The 16830-nt window shown below is 44.7% G+C and overlaps 2 protein-coding genes across 2 annotated transcripts; both read right to left on the bottom strand.

Moving 5' to 3' along the window:
* Positions 1-7514: 7514 nt before the first annotated feature.
* On the bottom strand, positions 7515-8131 carry LOC119294345 (non-specific lipid-transfer protein 2P). The gene has a single exon (XM_037572548.1). It carries the CDS (start codon positions 8036-8038, stop codon positions 7748-7750), a length of 291 nt encoding a protein of 96 aa, XP_037428445.1. The 5' UTR covers positions 8039-8131; the 3' UTR covers positions 7515-7747.
* Positions 8132-12168: 4037 nt separating this feature from the next.
* On the bottom strand, positions 12169-12654 carry LOC119294343 (non-specific lipid-transfer protein 2P-like). The gene has a single exon (XM_037572547.1). It carries the CDS (start codon positions 12599-12601, stop codon positions 12332-12334), a length of 270 nt encoding a protein of 89 aa, XP_037428444.1. The 5' UTR covers positions 12602-12654; the 3' UTR covers positions 12169-12331.
* Positions 12655-16830: the final 4176 nt, after the last annotated feature.

The following is a 16830-nucleotide window of genomic DNA, read 5'->3' as shown; positions in this document are numbered from 1 at the left end:
TTGACAATAAACGAGTTGAACTCGGAGTCGGTGAGGGGCTGTCCAATGGAGGCCAATGTGTCGGCGAGGCCCTTGACCTTGTTGTAGAACTCAGTGGCAGTGGAGTCAAGCTTCTGACACTCTCCAAGCTGACGACGGAGTGCAGAGACACGAGCCTGGGACTGCGCTGCAAAGGTGCGCTCAAGGATGGTCCAGGCCTCATGAGACGTCTTCGCGAAGACAACAAGGCCAGCAACTGCCGGCGAGAGCGACCCCTGGATGGAGGAGAGGTTCGCCTGGTCCTGCCCCGTCCAGACGCGATGGGCCGGATTGTAGACCGGACCGTGCACGCTGTCTACCAGCGCGGGTGGGCAGGGAAGCGATCCGTCGACGTAGCCTAGCAGGTAGTGACTCCCCAAGAGCGGGAGAACCTGCGCACGCCAGAAGATGTAGTTGTCGGCGGAGAGCTTGATGGTGATGAGATGACCGAAGTGAAACGACGGCGGCGAAGACAATCCCATCGAGGAGGCTGCCTGGGGTGCAAACACCATGGAGGCAGCCGGAGGCACCGAAGCCGATGCGGGAGGAGGCGGGACCGCAGCCAGGGCGGGCGCCGCAAAGCTCGCGGCCGGTGCGGACGCCGCAAGGCCCGCGGCCGGGGCGGACGCCGCCAACCCCGCCAGCGGGGCAGTGTGATCCGCTTGCGGCAGGAGCGGCGGGACGACGCCTGCGGAGTCCGCAGCGGACGGCGGCGCCGCGGTGTGGACCACGAGGTCACGCCCAAGCGAGGGCGCCGGCGGCGTGGAGAAGACGGAGCCGATGCTCCTTGTCCCGATCGAGCCGGAACAGAGACGGCATCGAGCGGGAGGTTGAGCAGAGCCGCAAGAGAGGCCGGGAGGAAGCCCGCAGCAGTGGAACCGGTGGTGGCGGCGCTCGACATGGCGGCGGCGCGATCGGTGGCGCGGCGGCGGCGGTGAAGGCGGCGGCGGCTGCGGCGGCGGTGCGGGTATTAGGGTTTAGAAGCGGAAGCGATCGTAACCTAGCGTGATACCATGTAAGACAATAAGTTTTGGGGAACCAGCACAACCCTCTAGGGGTGGCTTATCTCATTATATATAATGGTTGCGTTACAATATGTACCATATACGTACATAGGTACAGAAGCTATACATAGTCTAACAACCAGCAACTGCGCCTCTGCTCCGACCACGGCGGGACAAACGCCGCCAACATCGTCCGGAGCAGCAGGTAATAATGATAATTTAAGTTAATCAAAGACGATGATAAGTACATCTCATATGTTCTGCTGCTGCTGTTGCTTAATTGTATGTATGTCGTAGTGAAGTGAAAGGCCTTTTTCTTTTGTTTCCTGTTTAATATGATATGATGTGCGTTTATTTATTTTTATTCTAGTCTAAAATGAAATGAAACGATTGCATAACAACTGCTCGTTTGTTACTTCATATATATATATATATATATATATATATAGGCCGAATCATGGATGGCATGCACAGCGAGAAGGTCGATATACCAAATGGGCTATGCGTTCATGTAAGCCGTTACCGTTGCACCAGCCATGGGTATTGCTTCTGCTGTTTCGCAAACGATTTCTGCTACGACACTATGGATAACTGCAAGTCAGATTGCAAAAACCCATCGTCTTCACAAGACATACCAGTGGCGATGACTCGGCTAGCTCCGCCACTGCCTCCTCGTGTACCTGCTCCTTAATTCTCGAATTTGCTTATACTAGCATATTTGCTTCTCCCAAGAAATACTAATGTCTGTTATGCGCAATAAGAATCATTAATACTGTAGCAACTGTTCCTACGTAGTATTTGGTTTGGCAAATTGCATGTGAATTTTTACCATTTTTCTGTCTCTTGAAAACAAGATAGATCTCTAAGTGGTTCTGATTCACATCTCAAGTTTTGCAAAGATAGATCTATATGCAAAATTCCCACACGTACAGATTTACGAAAGTTGATTAATATATGAATAACTTGTTAATACCTTGTATGTATGTATGTATGTATGTATGGTTTTTTAGGCGACATGTATGTGTCTATCTTTCTATTTATCTATCTCATGCAAAAAAATATTTATCTATCGAGATATGTATTTGGCACGCCAATTTATTTTTTATTTGCAAAACTGCCAAATGCAGTGGATGCCGTCCATCTTGGATCCTGCGATATAGCGCGTTCATGTACAGAGATGCGAGTCGCAACTTCCCAATTCGGTACGCGGAAAATAAACCCAGCCGAAATCACGAACGTGACCCGGCGACCTTCTTCCCCGATCATACCCACCACTACCACCGCCGCATTCTCCCCAGCACGCCTCTGCGCTAACGTGCCTCCCTCATTGCTGTTAGAGCGTGGACTTCGTCCCTCCTGTACTCCCACGATCAGCACCACCGATCGGCTACACGTCTCTACTACTGCGGTTGCACCCAACACCCTATATGTATCTGCTCCCATGTACTTTGGAATGCAATACATAACACAAGGGTGCGTTTGGGAGTGAAGCATTTTCGGAGTTTTTAGGAATACCGTGGGTTCTGAAAAAACTGGTATTAAATACTTGGACGAGTCTAGCGGGGGGCAGGCTGCTCGCTGGCCTAAAATAGAATTTGTTTTTGTCCCTTGATATATAGAGTAATAAATTTTCTCTCCTAATTGATATAAAAAAATTCTAATCCATAAGTACCATGTAAAAAGAAAGTATTACAAAAGCATCCATGTTATAGGTGTGAACGCATCTATCTATCTATTAGTATATAAGTAAAACAGAAGGAAAGTAACGGCTTAGATTAAGCACCTAAAAGGAAACGGCTTAGATTTAAAGGGACTAATATTGGAAGTTTAGAAGATAAACCAAGAAGTCTATCAGGCTGAAGCCCAGGATGGTATAAATAGAAAGGAGAGAAAGCCCACAATGAGAGAGTCCAAAACCAGCTGGACTGTAGGCCCGCACCCAAAAAAAATGCAGCAGCACGCACACTGTCACTAGCCTAAAAAACTACTGGTTAAGATTAACCAATAAAAAGTACTCTCCCCGTTCCTAAATATAGGTCTTTCTAAAGATTTTAACAAGCGACTACATACGGAGCAAAATGAGTAAATCTAGACTCTAAAATATGTCTATATACATCCGTATATGGTAGTCCATTTAAAATCTCTATAAAAAGGCTTATATTTAGGAACCGAGAGAGTATAGGATAGTGAACCGTTGAGATTTGTGAATAGAAACTCACAACACAGCCTGGTCCCACGCTAGCAGTAAAAAAATTAAACCGGGCAATTGCTTGATCCGGTTGGGAACCGTAACATATGCAAAGACCAATTATTCTCCGGAAGGAGGAGACATATATAGACACGAACAGATCAGAAAATCAGACAATTCCCACGTATGTGATATATGCTCATTTTAATGGCCAATATATATGGCTAAGCGTATATAGAGTATATTATTAAGACAAGACATAATGATAAATAAGAATAATTTGATCTTTTAAGTATAGTTTTATTGAAGTTCTGTTAGAAAATATCCGCAAAAAAATTTCTGTTAGAAAATAAGTCCACACAACTGAACTTCTGTAGAAGTAAATCAACTTCTTATTCTATTTTTCGTCAATAAAAGTTAGTATTATTATTTATTTATGCACTCTCTATCAGAAAAATCGTAAATTATATCTTCATAGATTTATGATTTACTGGAAAGATCTACACCAATAAAAAAGTTGAGGATACACATCTTATACAAACACGCTACCATATTTTTTTGCGAAAAAAACAAGCTACCATATTCATCCACATATGTTAAAAATATATTATCCCTTCTTTTTATTTGAGTTGGAAAATAAATATATGATTCATTAATTCAAATATTAGCGATTGAGATTAAATGATAGAAAAAGTAACATATACATCGTACAAATTAAGCGGTTGTTGCTACGTGCAAGTGGACAACCTGCTGGATCATGCACGCACAATACATACAACTCTAATCCATCACGGTCTACACCTAAATAAACAAGTCATATCCACCTTGCCAAAAAAAAAATCATATCCCACTGGGACATGTACAGGAAACACCTACGATTGCAAACTAATACGAGGCAGCTAGACCATGGCCCAACATGGACTCGGATTGGCCTTTTCCAATGTCTTGGGTGATGTATCATATGATGGGGACTAAATTGTGTTGTGCTGCAAAAAATAACATGTCAATTAAACTGCATCTACAAGAAAATGTAGGAGATTAATTGGTAAATTCCAGCTTTAATGTGATTATCTTTCTCTTAAGTATTAATGAAATAAACGTATATGATCAAAGTTTACAATTAGAAAATGTGTGTCTTACGTTTTTATAGAAGGGACTATGCAATGGAAGCGGCGTTTTGGCTATGGAGTGCATCTGCGCCCCCAATGTGACTCTAGGTGATGATAGTGCATATCCACTCCTCTCTCCGAGAGTTGGGTCTACTTTGTCAATTATAATTGAATTGCAAAATATATGGAAGTGAAATAGGCAAAAGAACATTAACATGATCTTAAAAATAAACTATGATCGAAATTGACAGAGAGAGAATGCATTAGCAAAATAGCCTATCGAGTATGTACTATAATATTGGAATTATTCTAGAAAATACGACACGGTGCAAATAAAACAGATATGGTCAGACGGAACTATCATGGGCATGCTCATGTAAAAGGTCACATAGAAATCACATGAAAAGAGTTGACGAATCGATGAGTACATAGGGTATGCAAGAGTTGGAAGAAAAATGATGTTTTAGCAATTGTTGGTAAATATGAGTACATTCTATCAGTAGGCATGCATAATAGGAAATTAGAGTAAGACATGCATGACATTAGGCTAATGAAACTAACTACAATTACCAATAATGCTAATACTTGGGGAGGAAAAGGAAGAACCATCAATATTTTAGTTGATCCTCATTTAAAATTTCCATAAAAGATAGAGAATCCTCATATTGTGGTGCTACTTTTTGGTGTCTAATTTCCTCATAAAGCAGATTGAACGTATACAACACCACATCTCCTATATGCATGGTTAACTACAAAAACATTACGCATTCATAATAACCTTCCAAGAACAACTTAACTTTGTTTTACAACTATAAATCATAAGTATAACTTCTCCACAAAAGTTCACAAGTATAATTGTAAAATATGCTAACCTACGAAGAACACCTTAAGTTTCTGTTACATTTATAAATCACAGGTACAATGTGTAAAATCCTCTAGCCCGTGCAGATGCACGGGTTGATGACTAGTTTAAATAATGTGAAACTGTTAGTTTTCCTATATATGAAACAAATTGTTTCAAAGTGTGAAAGCTAGTCTTGTGTTTTGAAATGTGTGAAACAACTTATTTAAAAAATAAGAAAGTGCCTTTGTCGGTGAGTGAAACTCATTTACAATTTTTGAAGTTTCTTATTTCAATGTGTGAAATTGATATTTTCAATTTGTATTTTTTTGAAATATGTGAAATAGATTGTTGCATTTGTGAAACATTTTTCTTAATATCTGAAATTAATTTTATTCAAATATGTGAAATTTTTATTTAAAAAATGTGAAACTAGGTTCTTTAGTGAAGTGAAACTAATAATTTCAATGAGTGAAACTAATATGTTGAATCCACTAAACGGATTTTCTGTTTCAATGCTTGAAACCTTTTTTTATACGTGAAACTGATTTTCTTCAAATCTTATATATAGTTTATTTTGAAAAAGTGAAAGTTGTTTTTTTTTGCGAGTGAAAGTGATTTACCATTTGGGAAGCTACATAAGTGTATGATACTGATATTTATAATCCATGGAACATTTTTTTTGTCGAATATGTGAGATAGGTTGTTTCAATGCGTGAAATTATTTATCAATATGTTGAAGTGAATTTTTCTAAAATACAACTGGCTATTTCATAAATGTGAAACCTAATTTTACAATGAGTGAAACTAATTTACATTTTTGAAACTGCTTGTTTGAGTGCGTAAACTGATATTTTTAATCTATGAAACATACTTTTTGTTTGTAAAAATTATTTATATTTTCTGAAGTTTCTTATTTCAGTATTTAAACTTGTAATTTGATATATACAACATATTTTTTTGTTTGAAACTTATTTATATTTTCCTAAAATGTTTATTTCAGTGTGTGAAACTAACAGTTTTTAATCCATGAAATGGATTTTAAAATATGTGAAAATGATTTCAAATACGATTGAAAGAGTAAATTACTAAAACTAATTTCAAATAGATAGCAACAATAAAATAAAAACTAGTTCACGTTATTTGATGATTTGTCTTGTTTCGAAGATCTTCTCGCTGTGAACTAAAACAGTACTGAAAAATCGAGAACATTCTTTTGATTTGGAAAAGATCTATAATAAATTCTTGCAACATAAATAAAATAAAAGTATGTTGTACAGGATAGAGAGAAAGAATATCTAGCATAAATGCAATCATCCCCCCCTCCACTGTTTCTTGAAAAAAGTTATGGTGAATGCAGAGGGCCCAGAAGCATTTCTATGTGTTCCATTCAAACCTCTTATACCTGAAGTCATTGTGCCATTCTTGACCATAACACTAACGGTTGATTCTTCGCCGTTACATACCGCATCACTAGATTTACCAATTCTAATAGCATCTCTAGCAGAACCCGCAAAATCACAAACTGTAAAACTGGGATACGGGTCGAAAAAAACGCATTTTAAGAGTTCATTTTAGCTACTGCAGAACTAAAACAAACTGTAAAACTGGTATAAAGAGCTTCTTCCTACAGTCCGCCCGCTGCCGCCCCTTCCCCCGGACGATGGCGTCGGCCACGCCTGCCGCGCCCAACCCCGTCGGCCGCGCCTCGTCGCCCGCCAGCCGTGCCCCCCGCTCGTCGGCCGTGCCTCGTCCCTGCCGGCCGCGCCCCGTCGCCAGCCGGCCGTTCCCTGTCGCCCGTTGGCCGTGCCCCGTCACCACGCCGGCTGTGCCCAGCCTCGTCGGCCACGCCCCGTCGCCTCCGCCGTCCGCGCCTTGCTATATTGCCAGCCGCGCCGGCCGAGCCGTGCCCCTTTGCCTGCCGCGCCGGGAGGATTCCGGCGGCCAGGCTGAGGCCATGGGAGGCCACAGCAATGTCGACCTCGTCCAATTCGAACCGTCGGCGATCGATTGCGGCATCTAGCGGTCTTTTTCGGTGTGCGGTAATGAATTCCGGCGAGTTTAGGGCGGATTTCGGCAAACTTCGCGGCGGCATGTTTGCTCCGACGAGGTTTGACCGGTATACGGGGCCCCTTAGGTTCGGCCTTCCAACCTTCAAATATAAGGGTTTAGGATGTGCATTTTCGGTGGCCCTTAAAAATTTTATGGGTTGGACCACTCTTATGGTTTCTGTTCTAGACACCTTTTTTATCAAAACTATAAAACACAAAAATTTTGCGGGTTTGACCACTTATACGGGGTCCGCTAGAGATGCGGGCAGTTTGGTTTGGTCATTGAACACAACTCAGCCGATCTCATCAAAGTTGCAACACAAATTTTATTACCAGCAGCAGCAGCCAAGAAGCAACATGGCCGGCGTAGATCATCACCGTACCCAACATTTTATTCACTCCAGCATCATCATAGTCGAACCACATAACAGGAAGATGCGTTCATGGACGCAACACGCACTCAGCTAGGCTAGCTATAGTCTGACACTCTCACGGCGGCAGCTAGCTAGCCATATGCGCCAGGGGCCTGCCGGCGCCTAGCAGTGCGGGACGGCGAGGCCGCAGGAGGTGAGGGTGTCGCGCGCGTGGGGGCTGCGGATGTACTGCCCGTAGGTGGGGTCCTTGGCGTACTGGCAGAAGCACGGCTGCTGCGCCCGCAGGTTGCCGCAGCACTCGCCGCTGGGCTTGGCCCCGCTGAGGATCGCCGACGCGCACACCGCCAGTTGCGACGCCTGGCACGCCGCGCGCGCCCCGCCCGGTGCCGCCGCCAGCACCATCAGCGCCAGCACCAGCGCCGCCACCACCTGCTGCTTCCTCATGCCCGCCATGGTTCACGCTCTCGCTCCTCTTGCAGGTGTGTCCGTGTGTGTGATGGGAGTGGAGTCTACTGGTAGTTGTGTGGAGGTGGATCTAGGAGCTCCCGGCTGGGGTATTTATAGCTGGCCACGCACTGCCGTGGCCCGAGCTAGCCGGCCATGTGCATGCCATGCGGCGACACGTAGGGAGCGTACGCGGCCATCGCCGCCGACGGAGCAGGTGAGCGATTAAAGAAAGATGCAGGCGCAATAAGTGAAATGCGACGACGTCCATCACTGCAAATGAACACCCCACCTGCCTCAAGCCGTCTAATGAATCGCCCAAACAATTCTACCCTAGAGCATGCACTGAATTGCACCAGCTCGCCATGACTAGGGTCAGCAGAATGGTTGACGGGCACACTTTGGACGTCCTGCATTCAACTCCACTGGGTAGTTCGCCGATGGTGGTTGCCCGCTGGCTCTGCTCGATCCGTCGGTGGTAGGCGAAAGCTAGCGGACGATGGAGCTCATTCATGTGAGGCATCCAAAGGTAGGTGATGCGAAGCGCCCAAACGCGCTAGCTAGTCTCTTGCATCACTGCGGACCGCCGTGATGTTCCCGTCTGTTACTTCGACCTGCACACATAAGGTGGCGCGGTACGCTTGAATAAACAGGTGTACGATGATCAGCATGCGTATATGTGTGTTGTGGTGCGCTAGTCTCTTTGGTCCTGTTATTACAAGCGAAAAGTAAAGAGCGCCAGAGATAGATGAATGGATGAATTCATACTCTTTATTGATGATAGAATTGGCGGGATATGTTGTTGCCGTGGCCTCGCCCCAGCTCACCTCCGCTCTCTGCTCGCTCTCTCTGTGGCACAAACCGAAGGAGGAAGAAAGAGAAGGGGGCACAGGAGGTTTCTGGCGCACGAACGTCGCAGCCGCACGAACGGCTTCCTCTATTCCTCGAGCACAAACTCGATGCCAGGCCACTACCACGAGCACGAACTCGTAAGCCTCGATCTGTTACAATGCATGGGGGGCTACTTATACCCGACTGCACGCACACACCCAGCCAAGACTCGGCCACCACACCGGCCACCACTAGCACGTACACAGCCAACGCACCCGCTAACTAAGTCACCACGCACGCACTAACTCCATCTCCTAGAATCTCTCCAGCAGGATATGCATGACCAGTGGTTGCACAACTCATGCGACCAACTAACTTATCCATGCAAATAACCTACTAGCTAACAGAAACGTAGTTCACGGAGCCTCCCTGGCCCTCCGGTCTCACGATGGTGAGCGCGCCCGCTCGTCCCCAGGACCTGGACGCCGTCTCGCCGGTCACAACCGTTGGGCATGGCTTGTTCGCGCCAACATGATATACATATACACCTGCGTTGAACTGCACGTATACTGTTGTTTAAGCAATACAATATATGAGGGGAAAAAAGAGCACTGAATCATAGTCCTTTTTTAGTGAATACGCAAACGCAAAGCTTATGTGTCACGGCGACTTCATGAAGGCATCGTCTTGATTGCTCCTGGCATGCCCAGTGATGGATTTTGAGATTTCGGACATCACTTTGGTTCAGGTTGTTGTTTGCTAGGGTAGTTTTGCGATCTGTGTTGCAGTTTCTATTTGGTCTGAACGTCCCATTCCCCGCTGCTCCGGGCATCATGTTTATGCCATCTTGCGGTTGCGCCATGCGATGTACCCCATGTCGGTGATAGACCGCTAGACCTCGGATAGGGGGTCCCAAGCTTTGGTGATCAGAGTTAGATGGTAACATGAAAGAGTAGGGACACGATGCTTTAACCTAGGCTTGGACCCTCTTGATAATGTAAAACCCTATGTCATGCTTCTCATATATTGATTGTGATGGGGTACAGACTACAATGTGATCTACCTCGAGGTCGTATATGAACTTGTTCTAAGCTCTAAACCTTGCGATCGTGCCTCTATAGACTAAACCCCACGGCTTACATAGACGCTGGGGGTACCTAGAGTTTACACATGATCGGTTACAATCTAGGAATAAACATGTTGATTATTCGAATATGCTTAAAGTGTACGCTAAGCTTTCAGGAGATCTTCATCTTGATTACACCGAGGGTCAGGGCCAGCAGGGCCCATTCATCAGTCTTCGGTGGGTCATCAGGCCATCCCATAACTTTCAAGCCGAGGACATCGGGCATCTTCTTCGGGGTAACTTTCACAAGTTTAAGTCTTCGGCTTCGTAGACGAGATCTATCTTCTACGTCGGCCTCCGATTCCAAGGTCATGCTTGGTTCCTATAGGTCTTTTTTGGCTCTCCCTATTACGTACATGCATTGAATCAAGAGGAGATATCTTTTTACAGGGCCTCTTCGGTGGCATGGGCTGAGGTATCCTTTTAACTTAGCAGTGTCGGCTTGCTAGGGCAGGCTCGATCGCTTCCTTGCCCGAGAATCGAAGCGTCACCGCTGGAGGCCAAGCCAAGCCATCTCATCAACAATTAATGTTGGACATATCATGGCTCAAGATGGTTTTCATTGGCACGTCTTATCAATAAAGAGATTGTGCCCCGGATTTTTAGTGATATCATCAACGAGAGTGCCTCAATCCTCACGCGCATATACTGCACGATGTATAGGGAATTGGCGATTTTACTACGAAGTGAGGCAACCTTTTGTTTTTTTACTGATCTATAAAAAGGGAAGAGGGTAAACCGATTTCATTTACGCTTTTGTTCCTCCGCTTCCAAGCTTCCCCAGAGCTCCAGCGCCCTGAGATCCAGTCTTCTTCCGGCCTCCCTCCTCACCACCAAAAATGGCCGGAGAGGGAAAAGACGGGGTTGCTCCAGTGCTCGAGGCTGCCAACCAGAGGGGAGAGTGGCTAAGGTCCATTGTCACCGTTGGCACCATCACGGAGCTCCAAGCGGACGGGTACCTTCCGGCCACGGCGAGGTTATGTTCCCCCCTCCACGTAAATGAGGTCCGCTTAGCCTCTGCCATTCCTGCTCCTCGTAAGGGGGAGCAAGTGGTCTTTATTTCCCACTTCCTCCGAGGCCTAGAATTTCGCCTCCATCCTTTCGTCAGGGGTCTCATATTTCTCTATGGGCTGGATTTCCACCACCTTGCCCCGAACTCTATTCTCCACATAGCCTCTTTCATCATGATCTGTGAAGCCTTTCATCAGGCAACAAGAAGTTGAAGACAAATGATGGCTCAAGCTCCACCAGTCCATTGGATTGGATGAGGAAGAGGAAGAAGTTGTATAAGAGAATGAAAGAGCCACCATGGCAATGAATAACCGGAAAGTAATGGGAAACAAGTGGGGGAAGGGTAGGATCGTCCATAATGTCGCGGCGTAAAAATGTCCACCACATGGATAGGTATTTTTCCAGAAGGGAGGACAAGAAATATGAGAGGTACAAGCTCATGTTGGATGCTCACAAAGAGATGATGGATTTGGACCAGGAGAAGATGAACAACAAGTTGCACATTGAAAGCAACAAGTTAGAAATTGATAGGGAGAAGATAGTTGAAGAATAAGAAGGTGTGTCTCAAATGGGAGCTCGAGAAACCTGGACATTCAGATCAATAGAGATTGAGAAGGCAAGATTGCAACTTGCTCGAGACACGGAGGGTTCTATGATAATGCTGACGGACGCATGCCTCTTGGAAGCGGAAGGCAAGAAGTGGCTTCAGGGGAGGAAGAAGGATATCAACATGCATACAGAATACTAGGCGACGCAGGCGCCATGGATGGCGGCAGATTACACAACATTAATGACGTCCGAGCATGAGGCACGGATGGCGTCCGACGAGTGATTCTTCACTTTGTCCAACCGTGACCATGAAGTTGAATTTCATTCCGTGTTCGAATTGTTGAATTATGGTTGATTTTGCTTTGTTACATTGTTGAACTGGTGAACAGTTTGTACTATATGATCCACATGCATGGATTAGATGGATTTGAGGGCCTAGATATGAAGAGAGTGGCTGTCCGGCAGTACATATGAGGGTCGCCTGACACTGTTTGGATACGCGACCGGACATGCATGCGGACATTCATGGAAAAGGGGCGGATTTGCGAAATCCGACGGTAGATGCTCTGAGCAGTGATAGTGACACAAAGTCAATGGATTCGTATGCAAGCTTCAACACAAGTTTACTGGCCAGCAGCCTGGCACCGTAGATCGCCTTCGTTTTATTCCAACATACGAGTGAGTACTTGCGTACCACATCCACTTACTCAGCGAGGCTAGTTATAGATAGACTCATGGAGGTAGCTAAGCTAGCCTGGCTGAGTACACTCGGCCGGCTAGGAGGCCTAGCAGTGCGGGAGGGCGATGCCGCAGGTCTGGAGTGTCTCGCGGGCGTGGGGGCTGTTGACGTAGTGCCCGTAGTTGGGGTCCTTGACGTACTGGCAGAAGCACCCCTGCTGCGCCCGCAGGTTGCCGCAGCACTCGCCGCTGGGCTTCGTCCCGCCCAGGATCGCCGACGCGCACACCGCCAGCTGCGTCACCTCGCACGCCTTGCCTGGGGCCAGCACCACCAGCATTAGCATCACGGCCACCACTGCCTCCTTCCTCATCGCCATGTCTGTCTCTGTCGTCGTCGTCGATCTACTCACACCACACGCTCGCTCTCGCAGTGGCAGCTGTTTCTACTTTCTAGGGACTCCGATCCCGGGGCACGTATTTATCGCTGGCCACGCACGGTCCGGGCTCGGCATGCGGCGGCACGTAGCCAGCGTACGCGGCCATCGCCGCCGACCAAGGTAGTGCGTTCAAGCCTTATGGGTAGAGATCATCTGGGTGGTTCGTCGGTAGAGGTTGCGCTCGCTCGGACTCGGTGGGCGGCAGGCCAAAGCTAGCAGACGACTCCATTCATGTGCGCATCATCCAAAGGTGATGCCAAGCGTCCAAACGCGATCGTCTCCTCATGTTTTCGTCTCTTGTTACGACCTGGACCTGACGTGGCCATGTTTTGCGCCGTGTGCAGCGTTTTTCTTCTTCTTCGGTGGAACGTACGGGTGTAGGCAGCAGGTCACAACAGGTGTTGGTTGTACCAAGACAACTTTACATATACTACATGGACATCACTTTATGTCACAATTCCATACCATGACAAAACCCCGAGCTTCCTGGTATCAAGCCTTCTGGCTGACTGTCCAAGAAACTCTTTTGTTGAATAAAGCTCTCTGATTTGATCGCAAAAAACAACCATGACATGGAGTCGGAATTTGCGGAGCATCTTCTCAGGAGAAGAATACACACTATCTTTTCTTTAAATAAGTGAATACATATTGTTATGATGAACGGGCATTGTTTTTTCTGATGCATGAGCATTTTTCATATACGTGAACATTTATTTTTGCAACACATATATACCTCTTACAATTTTAAACCGTCTGGAGATGTAGTGCTCGGCCAATTATTATTTTCTTTCGACAGGCCGACATGGATGACTTTTTCTAGTACATGCCACAAGTGTTTAATGCCTATCATGCATGCGAGCTACTGTTGCAGAGTTGTTTTAGTTTAACCTTTGGGAAGGAGATCGACTAATCGTCAACCTATCTGAAACCTTGTTGAATAGAACAACAAAGCCTTCACACAACAGCTATTTCATTTGGGTGTGGCTAGGTCTCAGTCAACTGAGATTTAACCAAATCCCAGTCAAGTGACATAACATGCAAGAGAGAAAGGAAAAACCAAAAAGAAAATTTTGCACAGATCTTAATGTAAGATCTCACGTATATAGCATCGAGTAAAACTTAATGAAGTCTCAGTTGACTGAGACCTAGCAAGACTGATTCCATTTCAAACTCCAATAAGTCGTGTCTCACGGTAAGGTTTGAAGACCCAACATGAAGAATGATTGGAGTCCAGATATATCTCGTGTATGGATTCAACATGCATTGTTACCAAATGAAATTTTAATTCCCATCCAACATCCATAGGGACATTTTTTTTGAAAGAAAGGGATCTTTCCACCGATTTCATTAAAGAAACCAAGTAGTTCGATACATCCAAAACGCAACAAAACGACCACCCCAACGCATGCTAAGAAGAAAAGCAGCACATAGGGGGAGGGGGAGAAAAGGACCACCATCAACTCCCAGACTACCTTATTAAATAAACTCAAAGATCCATCAGACAACAAGATAAGCGAACTATCCAAAGTTCCAAACTTCCACCTCAACCATTCTCCAGTCTTGGCACCCAAGTCGCCCAACCTCGTCTTGACTGAAAAATTTCACTGGCGACTCGATCCAGCAGCTTTGCGCCCCGTTGCAGTTCCACTTTTGCGTCCTCCTTCACCTGCAAGCAACTCCAGTCATTAATCCAATGCGACATTCTAAGCATCAAGACACTAGGATCATTAGGCCATATATGCTGAAAACACGCTGAGTTTCTAGCTTTCCAAATGCTCCAAAAAAGCGCTGCTATCCCGACAAAAACTTTCTTTTTATTTTCTTTCCCAAAGGCATCTAACCAGATGTGAATGCACGTGTCCATGTCACTGAAGTCACATCTGAAACCAATGCAATAGCTGATAACGTTCCACATATATCTGGCAAGCGGACATCGGAAAAAAAAGGTGATTGATTGATTCTTTTTCGTTGCAAAAAAGACATTTCGCTTCACATTTCCCTCCTCTGTGTAACAAAACATCTCTAGTTAGTATACTCTTATTCAAGACCAACCAGACAAAAGTTTTGATTTTCGGAGGAATTTTAACTTTCCAAAGGAAACTGTTGGGCCATTTATCCCCTATTTGAAGAACGGAGTAGAAAGATTTCACACTAAACACCCCTATTTTATCAGGGATCCAGTGTAGTTTATCACTTTCCTCGGTTAACTTCACTAATCTACATAAATCAATCATGTCTTGCCATTGAATTTCCTTTTCCCCCCACCAACGCTCTTCTAAATTGGAGAGTAGACATTTGGGAGGAAACAACTTCATGCACTGTAATGTGTTGATTTAGGGAAACATTATATAAACCAGGGAAAGCGTCAGACAACTTCTGCTTCCCAAGCCATAAATCTTCCCAAAATCTAGTCTTCTTTCCATTTCCCACCTTAAATCTACAACAGTTTAAGAACAAAGGTTTGCATTTTAGCAGTCCCTGCCAAAAATGTGAGTCACCTTGTTTTTTATTAACCTGTCCGAAGGTGGAGTTCTTAACATATTTATTCCATATCAATCTTTGCCATAAGCTTTCTTCATTAAAAACCTTCCACAACCACTTAGACAGCAGTGCAATATTCATAAAATCCAAATCTAAAATCCCCAAACCACCTAAATCTTTTGGCCTGCACACTCTCTCCCAGGCAACTAGATGATACTTATGTTTGTTCTCCTCACCACTCCAAAGAAAATTTGCTCTGGGCCTGTCCAATCTTTTTTTGACTCCCTTTGGTAACCCATAAAAGGAGAGCATAAAAAGGACTAGGCTAGTCAGGGAAGAGTTAATCAGGGTCGTACACATATCACTTCACTTTTATGAAAATTGATTTTCAGTCCCGACATGATTTCAAAAATGCTTAGGATTCTCTTGATGTTTCTAGCCTGTTCCAAGTCATCTTGGAAAAGGAGAATAGTGTCGTCTGCATATTGCAGAATGCAAATATCATTTTCTTTATGGTTTTTGGCCAGGCCACAGACTAGACCCCCTTCAAACGCTCTATCCATCATAATAGCTAAATTGTCCACAGCAAGATCAAAAAGCAAAGGTGACATCGAGTCGCCCTGCCGCAAACCTTGATGTGTTTTGAAATACAGTTCGATCTCTCCATTCACCTTGACAGCTACCTTTCCTCCCACCACAGTTTTCATCACCCAATTAATCCATTTGTCCGGGAATTTTTTCATTTTAAGAGTTTGAAAAAGAAAAGGCCATTTAACCTTGTCAAACGCCTTCTCAAAATCAATCTTAAAAAGAAGCCCCGTTCTTTTTGCTTTGTGCATAGAGTTCAAAGTTTCATGTAATACCAGAACCCCTTCTAAAATGTACCTACCTTTTATAAAAGCAGTTTGAGAGGCTCTGATTACTCCAGAAATTATTATAATCAATCTATTCACTAGAATTTTGGTGATTATCTTGAAAATAACATTCAGGAGGCAAATTGGTCTATATTTTTGTATCCTATCTGCATCACTCCCTTTAGGTAAAAGAGAAATCACTCCATAATTCAGCCTGTCTAGGTCTAGATTATGTTCATATAATTCCTCAAGCAATGCAAATAGATCACCTTTAACAAGTTCCCAAAAATGTTGATAGAATTCAATATTAAACCCATCCGGACCAGGCGCCTTGTTCTTCTCCATATCAAAAACAACTTTTTTCAGTTCATCCATTGTGAATTTCTTGACAAGGAATTCCTGTTCATCTGCAGTGAGTGTTTCCACACCACTGGGGTCCATGTTTAAAGTCTTGATTTCAGGCTCATTAAAAAGTTCTTTGTAAAAGAGGGTGATATATTTCTTCAGATTATCCTGCCCTTCAATCACCCCATCGTCTTGCACAAGTTTAATAATTCTATTTTTCCTAAGTCTGCCATTCGCTTTTGCATGGTAATATTCAGTATTTGCATCTCCCTTCAACAGTTCTGTGTCATGGGATCTCTGAAGCCATTTGATTTCTTCTTCTTTAAGAATTCCCTTCAGAGACTCCTGGCATTCCTTTTTTACTTCCTTGTCATTATCACATAATTTCCCTTCTTCTTCCATTTTGTCTAATCTATTCAACTCCTCCAATATGTCTTTTTTATTTCTTCTAAAGATTGCTTCAATATTCAGATTCCACCCTTTTAAAAC

The sequence above is a fragment of the Triticum dicoccoides genome, chromosome 4B, assembly GCF_002162155.2.
Source record: "Triticum dicoccoides isolate Atlit2015 ecotype Zavitan chromosome 4B, WEW_v2.0, whole genome shotgun sequence".
NCBI classification, from domain to species: domain Eukaryota; kingdom Viridiplantae; phylum Streptophyta; class Magnoliopsida; order Poales; family Poaceae; genus Triticum; species Triticum dicoccoides.
The sequence above is the reverse complement of the archived record's forward strand: the minus strand, read 5'-3'. Positions and strand labels throughout refer to the sequence as shown.